Source organism: Chondrus crispus, genomic scaffold, assembly GCF_000350225.1.
Source record: "Chondrus crispus Stackhouse genomic scaffold, scaffold_5, whole genome shotgun sequence".
NCBI lineage: Eukaryota > Rhodophyta > Florideophyceae > Gigartinales > Gigartinaceae > Chondrus > Chondrus crispus.
In genome coordinates, this window is record NW_005179334.1 from 539,616 (window position 1) to 549,119 (window position 9,504).

A 9,504-nucleotide genomic window follows, 5' to 3' on the forward strand; every position below is an offset into this window, starting at 1 on the left:
TCACCACAGTCTCGTGCCTATCTTCTTAGTAGGGATGCGATCGTGGTGAGTTGATCGCTGTTGTACGTGTGCAACGTGTGTGTGCATGCCTCTCATGATGTCATGGCTGTCAACAGCCCCTGCCCGATCTGCATCCCTACAGTGATACTGTACAACGGTACCGTATCCTCTAGCGTCTAGACACTTGTCTAGACGGCAAGCAATTTCACCTCAGATGAGGTCAGTCATGGCCTCATATGAGGCCAGCTTTTTTTGCAAAAATATATAAATTAAATCGAAACTTTAAAAACATTCAGTTTGGACACCATTTCTTTAACGTATACGCGCTCGGCAATAACATCTTGCAAAACATTGGCATGGCGGTTGTCAATGCACAGAGAGACTAAGAATCTAATCAAGTATCAATGATGAGTTGACTTTTTAAACAGGCGTTTTGGTTTCGAAGATATCAACATAAACGTTTTGAGGTTGGTCAAAAAAGGCTCCTTTTTGGGCATTTTAAAAATGGCTGGAGAAGACGTGCAGATCTCACCAAACTCCACCCTTCCACAACGCAGAAGTCAACTGCCGTGTCGAGAGTATCTTTTTTCCATCTTGTTGAGCTACCCGCAGTAGCACAAGTCGAGAAAAATAAGTTGAAAAGTGTTATTACGCAACGTGTACACGTACACACGAAGACTCCAGCGCCCATTTTAAGTATCTGAATAAACCACGCCGACGGCCAAAAGGGATCGTCGTCGATTACGCAATCACAGGTTATGGACCCTACGCAAGCCTAACAGCAACCACTGCAATCTACGACCTCTACAACGTATTCGAGCTTCGCTCTACGAAAGTAACCGACAAAGATTCGAGCGTTGCTCTACACCTTACCCACCCAGCGTGCGAGCATTCCTCCGCTAGCCAAGTCTGAGCATCGCTCCTTCTAATTGTCACCCGCCCACAACGACAACATAGCCGATCTACAACATACTAACTCCCCGCGGTCGCGACGCCGTCACTACTGCGACACATCCTCCATTTGGACACCGCTGTACGACAACGCTAAGCTCACAGAAAGAGAGGAACGAACCATGGACACCCCTGGCACCAGCGGCAATCCCCTAGGACCTCACAGCTACACGCTCACGCAAACCCCGAAATGGAAGATATCAGAAGAGCTCCCCGCACTCACGGAAGACAACTTCCCCCTCTGGCATGCCACCCTTATGGACATACTGACCATGCATGACCTCGAAGCCCTCATTGACGACAACTTCACCCCCCCACCCGACCTGACAGCGTTTTACGGCAAGGCAATGGCCAGCTGTCGCCGAGTAATTGCTAAAAGTATCCCAGCCGACATCAACAACCAGATGCCAGCCGTGCTCTACACCGAACCCCCTTCACGCATTGTCGAATTCCTCAAGGACCTCCTGCAAGGCAACACAGCGGATAACCACGCTATACTGGAACAAGAAGCCAAACAAACCGTGCTACACGATGGCATGACAATCAAGGATTACGTAACAAAACACCGAGCCCTCCGTGCCCGCATGCAGAACGCAGCATACCCCCATATTTCCGAAGAAGCAACAACAGTTCGCTTCCTGGTGGAAGGACTCCGCCCTAACGCCTCATTCCGCGATCTCATTCGGGCGTTCAAGGCCTCTGGAATCCCACCCAGAATTTCGGACTTCCAAAGACGTCTCAATGACGTCGAGGAGGAGAACGGAAGGATGGGCACACCATCGCCTCCACTTTACCCCACCCAGCCGCACACTCGCCATGGTGACAATCGGGGTCGGTATCGCGGCAGTCATCGATGCGGTAATACCCGTGGTAGGGGACGTGGAAGGTGGGGATACCAACGCAATGATAACAACCTTGCCCAACAGCTCCAAGATCTTGCAAACCTAAATCAATTAGCGTCAAACATACGCACGCCGCCTGCACAAGGACGTGACTCCTCTTATCACCGGAGAACCGGTCGTCGTCCCGCGAAAGCGCAACGCGCATACACAGATCCCGGTCTCAGCCCAGAAACGGACTCCCAAAATCCTATCGACCTCGCCACGCTTCAAGCCATAAACGCAGCAGGTGCCCAGGTCTCGGACGAAACCGAATCCGAGGAGGACGATCATAACCGTACGTTCATACTTGACTCAGGAGCCCACCCCTCTCACGTCAATTTTTCGTTCCCTGCTATGCGCCAATTGACAAAACCACTAACAACAAGAACGGCAACCTCCTCATCAAACGGCGCCACTCACGCTGGCATATTACAGATCAAGACAAATAAGCACTACTCGCTGACCCTACCAACAGTCCTACACCGTGGCATACATCCCAACCTCCTCTCAATCCACTCCATCGCCAAGCAGCATGGGCATGTAGTATTCTCCGCATCAAAAGCCAGCATAGTTAACACCAAGGCGGCCAACCCGCGATTGACTGGGTCAGCAAGATGGTACAACGGCCAATAAGTCCTCCACGGCCCACCCCCCTCGTCACGAGCTGCCAGAACCATCCTAATCAAACGTCGTTCAAAGCAAAGATCAAAACTACCCACTCATCAGCAGCCAACACAGGATACATCCGCTGGTAAACGTACAAACATTGGCGCTATTCCGCGCGGCTTACCCAACAAATTGACCCAAAACATCTCCGCGGCTGGCCGCATGCCGGACTCTGACAACGAAACAGGTCAGTCTCCGTCGGAACTCGCCACGGCGTTTCACAAGTGGCGTCTTTTATTCAACCACATCAGTACCCGAACCTTACAGACGATGGCAAAAAACGAGCTCCTGCCACTCCCAGCAATTCTCAAGCGAACCCCCCCACGGCTCACCTGCTCCGGCTGTGCCCACGGCAAAATGCGCCGGCAGCCGCACAATCAGCCACGCACGGCTATTCCATCGCTGTTTCCCTGTCATCCGATGTTTGCGGACCCATCTCCCCCAAATCGACCCACGGCAACGCATATTTCATTACGTTTATAGACAAAAAGTCCAAGTATGCTATGCTACACTTCATGCCCAATAGAAAGAACATACTCCAATTCATAATCTCCACAGTACAGACCATCAAGAGACGTCACGGTCACCCGCCGCATATTTTCACGACGGACAATGCCGGCGAGTACATGTCAAAAGCTGCACGTCAATATTACCACGCAGAGGGCATTACGCTCAAACCCAGTACGCCCTACGCTCCGCAAGAAAACGGGACTGCTGAACGCATCAACAATACTCTAATGACGGCAGCCCGCGCTGCCCTCTACCACAGCCGGTTATCCCCCGTTTACTGGGAAGATGCAGTACGCGACGTGTTGTTTAAGTACAACATAGCAATGCACCACACATCCAAGCAACTACCGTTTACCGCTTGGAACGGGCACGCACCGGCAATTACCTCATTGCACACATTCGGCCAACGAGGGTTCATTCCCATAATACGCAGTAAGACAAAGCTCCAAGCCCGCGCACACCCTGTCCGTTACATGTTCGGCATCGACGAATCGCATATCATGGTGCGGACCCTTGCAACTGGAGAATACAAGCGAGTCAGGACGATCGATTTCAAACCATACTCCCGCACCTTGGACCCCGTCGCCACACAAACGACAGCCTACAAAACGCATATCCCACACCCGGATCCCACCCACGTAACAGAACCCACACCGGCACCGCGATCGCACAAGCAGGCCATGAGATACCCCGACGCGCAGCTGTGGGAGCGCGCACACAATCTCGAGCTTGACAAATTGGACGAAGCAGGAGCCATCAAATGGCTACCCAGGTCCTCCATCCCCCCCAAAACCCGGCTGATCCCCCTCACGATGACCTACCGCTATAAACGCGCAACAAATGGGGACATTCTCGAGCACAGAGCCAAGTGTTCAGTAAGAGGGGACCTAATGCAACCGAATATCCACTATGACCCATCCCAACAAGCCTCTTATATGGCAGACAAGGATACCATACGGCTTTTGTTTGCAATAAAGGCCGCAGGTAACCCCGCCTGTGACCACTTTGACCTCAAGTCAGCTTACATTCACGAAGACTACAAATACAAAAAACCTGTGTACGTGAAGCAGCACCCACGTTTCCATGGTCACCTCAAACACAAGGGGCCAGGCGGGCGATTAACCAAAAACGTATACGGCACTCCCTCAGGGGGATACTTTTACCTCGAAGGTGCGCACACATTCCTGCGCAGCCACGGCTACCAACCAAGCGAGCAGGACTCATGTCTTTTTTTCAATATCCATTCACCCAAATCCTTCATATTCATAGCCCTAAGCTCGGACGACTTCCTAATAGTGGCCTCGCACACATCGCACATCGAAAAGCTGCATCAGGCGCTATCAAAAAAGTACAAAGTGAAACGGCTCGGTCCTCCAGCACAGTACCTAGGGTGGACAATCCAACACCAGAAAAATGGAGCAGTGAAAATCAGCCAACCGACGTACATCCACAACGTCCTCACTCACATGCGCATGACCACTGCCAACGGAAAAAGCACCCCTTACACCGATGGCATCAAACTGCATGGCCCCACAGATAAAGATACCCCAATACTTCATCTCAAGGCAAAGTACCAACAAATCATGGGAGAACTTAGATATATAGCAGACTGTACGAGGCCTGACATCGTTTTTCTCGTCAACAAGCTGGCAGCAGCCACGCATAGCCCGACCAAACGCCACTGGGTTCACCTAAAACGACTAATGCGATACCTGGTCGCCACGAGAGACGACGGAATCGTGTACCAACCCTCGAAATCTCACACCAGCCTTTCATCTGTCCTTCACGAACCAACCACACCCACACGACCCCACCCTGTTCAATCTTATTCAGATGCCGATTTCGCTGGCGACGAGGCGGATCGCAAATCAACAACCGGCGCCATCCATCTATTCGCAAACGCCCCCGTCGCATGGACATCGACCAAACAATCCATGCAAGCCCTATCGACATGCGAAGCCGAGTATATGGCGGCATCCACGGCTGTGCAGACTACTCTCTGGCTGCGATGCATATTGCAGGAGTTATCCATCCTCCCTCCAGCCGCCACACCCTTACTTGTCGACAATCAAGCAGCAATCGCCATTGCAACGAACACAGCGCCCACCAAGAAGCAGAAATTTATCAACTTGAGACACCATTTCTTGCGCGCACACATCGACAACGGCGACATCAAAGTCCTGCACGTCCCGTCTGAACGCATGCTGGCAGACATGCTTACGAAGCCGCTGGGTGCACAAAAGTTCAGGGCCAACAAGCAAAGAATATCCATGACTCAAACATGGGCGGGTAATTGACTCTGCCATGAGCCACTCTGACACCTGCATCCGAGCAGGAGGAGTGTTATTACGCAAAGCGTAACCAAAACAAAACGCTCAGACACAGAAAACGCGTGCCCCAAGCCAGTATTATTATTATGCAACGTGTACACGTACACACGAAGACTCCAGCGCCCATTTTAAGTATCTGAATAAACCACGCCGACGGCCAAAAGGGATCGTCGTCGATTACGCAATCACAAAAAGTGACCCCATATGAGGTCATTTGTCACCTAGACACTACAACGGCAGCTGGCTTTATCATAAAAAACCTCAAAAAAATCAGAACACGTCACACCAATTTGAAGAAAAACCGAAACTGGCATGGGATACAACGACGGCTCTATATTGGACCAAGTGTCCCAATCAAACTACAGAGATAGAAAACCAGCATGCCGGTTTGATGTGATAACACTTTCGATGATTGCATTTCCTCGACAACTCCATCCAAGCGCCCGCTACCTTACATCTCAAATCGAAGGACGACTGTATCACGCAACTTGTGATCCAGAGTTCTCGCTGTTTGGCGAGCGACTTGTGTCTAAGTGTTGGATTTCGCTACTACATATACTGTGCACACCCCCCCCCACCTGTCTCCTGGCCAGGGGGCACTCCCTTTTACCACAGGTTATGGTCCCGTGGCGCATCCTGCTGCGCACTGATGCTCAACACCAGTGATCGCGAGTTCAACTTTCAACGTTTTCCAAGATTTTCAACTGTACGGCGACTGTCAAGCACCCCCCTTACAGCACGCTCCAACACCAAGGCCTCTGCTACTCACCACCCTCTTACAGCACGCTCAAATACCAAGGCCTCTGCTGCTCATCATCCCCAAGCACGCTCAAACACCACGGCCTCTGCTTCCTCAGTACTTCCCCGCTTTCATTCACCTCACTACAAGTCAGATCGCGGCGACTGTTGGATTTCGCTAACGCTCATCCTTCCTACGATCTTCCCCTACGCTCCTTTCCTTACAGCTCTATCGGACTTCGCTACTACATATACTGTGCACACCCCCCCCCACCTGTCTCCTGGCCAGGGGGCACTCCCTTTTACCACACTAAGGAAGCTCGCAATGTAGTACAGTACTGTACTGTACATACAAAACAATAATCCCTCCGACGGATCTCAGATTGCATCAACACCTGCTCTGCTGTGTACTCCAGTACCATTCCGTATCTTCACATCTCGCATGGAGATAATCCTGCCAACAACGAGTCGGAAGCAACTGCATCCAAGCGCCCGCTGCCCTTACATCTCAAATCGAAGGACGACTGTATCACGCAACTTGTGATTCAGAGTTCTCGTTGTTTGGCGAACGACTTGTGTCTAAGGAAGCTCGCAATGTAGTACAGTACTGTACTGTACATACAGTACTGTTGTAGCATAGCGTCGTAGATGTGCATACCCGATAGGACCCACCCGCCACACCGCCACACCGAACCCGGGTTGCATGTGGAAACGTCGTACTCATGTTGGACACACGTCCCTGTCGGTTGCGGGAAGCGGAAGGACATAACGCATTCGAACGAATATTCGCAACCAGAAATCGTGGCGAACGCTGGAATGCGACGACTGTTGCCAGATAAAGGATGAATGCAGGAGAGAGCTGCAGTTTGCAGAAAGGCGAAGGAGGAGAGCAAGGCGGAGAGCAAGGCGGAGAGAGGCAGGAGGCAAAAGAGAGGCAGTTACCCAATAGCTCCAAAGTCCCTGAATGATCTGTCAACAAAGCGGTCCACGAGAGAGTCGTGACAGCACGTGTACCGTGCAAGTACAGTATCTAGCCCTTGTCGGTCTATAGTTAATGCCCCCAAGAATGGGGTGCACATCGCATAATAAAAAAGTTTATTTAAAACCAGGGAGAACCCGCCCGAGAATAGTGCCAATGCCATTTTCTCTCGCGTACCGGACCACATAGCGAATCTGGTGTACCCATCTCCAGAGAATGTAAAACTACAGGAGGACAGCGTAAGTATTGTTTGTGGGCCCGTGTGAAAAACAAAAACAAAACGCTACTTGCTATTCGATGGAATCAGGTGATTAACGGACTGACTTCTATTGCATCCGTCATTGATCCTCTTGTGATAAAAACTTGGTGTGGCATCCTCTGTGAGCCCCAATCGACAGTACAATATCCAAACCCATAATACAGAGTCCGTAGTATCAGGTGGTCAACGAACGAAGAAAGTCGCAGGTCTGGCTACCCTTGGGTAGATCACGCAATGTGGAAGCAGTGCAGTAGTGCCGTGCCTATGCTGTAGCTTCCCAAAACACTTATAAAACCCTTGCGCTAGGAAAGCAAAACCTCCCCACTCATCCCTTCCCTGCAACAGCAAATCGCCTGCAACAGCAAATCGTTTCTCACTTCAGCAAATTCTTCGCCTCTGCACTATGAAGTTCTCCCTCGCCATCTGCCTCCTTGCCTGTCTTGTGGCCGTAGTTGCGGCTGTTCCGGCGCAGCCTCGCCTTCCCAAGCTTGGAAAGGTTAGCCGCCAATTTGACCCTGATTGTAAGTGTTCTATCATCCAGGAAATGTTTTTGGGCGACAATGGAAATCTGCAACTCACACCAAAAACTCTCGAATCTGTGTCCACTACCTCGTCTTAAATTTGTTTCACTTCTTCTTCTTCGCATTCATTAGGTGCGAGCAACTATCCCCCTGGTCTAGACTTCTGCTGTTATCCGTGGGAGGAAAACAACCCTTTCTGCCAGTTCAACCATTTGTAGCTCTTCTCTCGTCATCTCGGAAGTTGCTGCTGTTCTCTTCCTTTCTTAGGTTGCTTTGATAAGCATCTGGTCACCCGACATTACGCAGCGCACGAATCAGAGAGATCTCGTAAACGAAATTAGAATTTCCAGACGTTGTGCCCACCTCCCTTTCTGGGATTCATTCGTATACGCCAATCGACGGAGTAGTGCTCTTCATGCATTGTCGTTCAGACTTGTTGCAACATGGACACATCGGCTGTAGTGATATTGAGGATCATGCCCAGTTGTCGCAATCTTCCGAAAAACTAGTGGTATGGACGGGGGCCGTAGGGCAACGCAACCTTCGAATGCCATCTTGACAAAGATCCGAAGTTTTTTAATTAATGAGACGGAGGCGGAGTCTAGTAGACTACAGCCGCATTATTGGATGTAGACTGAGTCTACATCCAATAATGCGGCTGTAAAGAGCGGCTGTAATGAGTACTGCCTGACTAAGTCCTTGTTGCAGATGGTCATCTGTGATTGGCTATAGTTTTGATTGCATCGCGAATATCTCTAGAGGTTGTATCTCTGGAGGTTGTATCTCTGGAGGTTGTATCTTCATGCGTCTCTGTCAATCTGGTCCCGAGACAAACAACGAGAGTTGGAGAAAGGTAAAGTTTACTCGGGCTACCAGACCGCGCTCACGCTTGTAGATCCCCGCTAACGCCGAGACCACGTAGCGGTCATTAGTTTCGTCCGACACCGCCCCTCCATCGTCACACCCATTAGGCCCTGCCGCTGCTGTGGCGGCAGGGACCGCTAGCGCCGGAACCTCGGCCGGTCGTCGAGGGGCGAGCACAGTAGAGAATGACTCTTGACTATGCTATATTCTGACAACCCATTCGGGTTGTCAGAGAATGGCGTGAGGTCACAGAGCGGCCGTCGCCGCCCACCTAAATAATACTGTACACCGGAGTGCCAACTGTAGTCCAGTATCCTTAGTATCCTTCCCCTCTCATACCTCAACCATCGCCACATCGACAGTCTCAACGATGTGAATGGATATGAGACAATGCCTTGCTCACGAAGCATAAAGCATTTAAATCATCTGCACATACGCAGTGCTCCCAATATCACTCTGAATTGCCTATACTTCGTAGGCTGAAACCCCTAACTAGGCCTTAATAGATACTTAATAGATAGACACCCATCTGCCTACTTCCTTTGCTATCGTGCTGCTTGTCGTCACACATCACCCCACCCACCAACATCTCTGAAAGAGAATAGACCGTTTTAAGAAGAAAAAAAAACGTGCAGCTACCCAGGGTACCTACTACAATACCATCCCAGGGAGCTCAATCAACCACGCCCCCTCACGGGCTAACCGGTCCAAACACCCTAAACCCTGTGGTGCAGCTCTTCTGCCTCAGCTGACAGATCGAGCAAAACCTCTTCCCATTACTCGCGAGCGGCCGCGCATCCCCGAC

General features: G+C 50.9%; 2 protein-coding genes; both read left to right on the forward strand.

Annotated features, from left to right (window-relative positions):
- Nucleotides 1-6,724: 6,724 nt before the first annotated feature.
- On the forward strand, nt 6,725-6,922 carry CHC_T00006698001 (hypothetical protein). The gene has a single exon (XM_005718834.1). The coding sequence runs from the start codon at nt 6,725-6,727 to the stop codon at nt 6,920-6,922; it is 198 nt and encodes a 65-aa protein (XP_005718891.1).
- Nucleotides 6,923-7,142: 220 nt separating this feature from the next.
- On the forward strand, nt 7,143-8,181 carry CHC_T00006699001 (hypothetical protein). XM_005718835.1 is given in 4 exon segments: nt 7,143-7,228; nt 7,621-7,835; nt 7,968-8,053; nt 8,054-8,181. The coding sequence occupies 3 exon segments, from the start codon at nt 7,143-7,145 to the stop codon at nt 8,051-8,053; spliced, it is 387 nt and encodes a 128-aa protein (XP_005718892.1). The 3' UTR covers nt 8,054-8,181.
- The last annotated feature ends 1,323 nt before the right edge of the window (nt 8,182-9,504 follow it).

Coding starts and splice junctions, on each gene's coding strand:
- CHC_T00006698001 (XM_005718834.1), top strand. CDS start 6,725: ATGTGCATACCCGATAGGACCCACCCGCCACACCGCCACACCGAACCC.
- CHC_T00006699001 (XM_005718835.1), top strand. CDS start 7,143: ATGGGGTGCACATCGCATAATAAAAAAGTTTATTTAAAACCAGGGAGA. Junction 7,229..7,620: donor CCAATGCCATTTTCTCTCGC/GTACCGGACCAC, acceptor CCCTTGCGCTAG/GAAAGCAAAACCTCCCCACT. Junction 7,836..7,967: donor CCGCCAATTTGACCCTGATT/GTAAGTGTTCTA, acceptor CGCATTCATTAG/GTGCGAGCAACTATCCCCCT.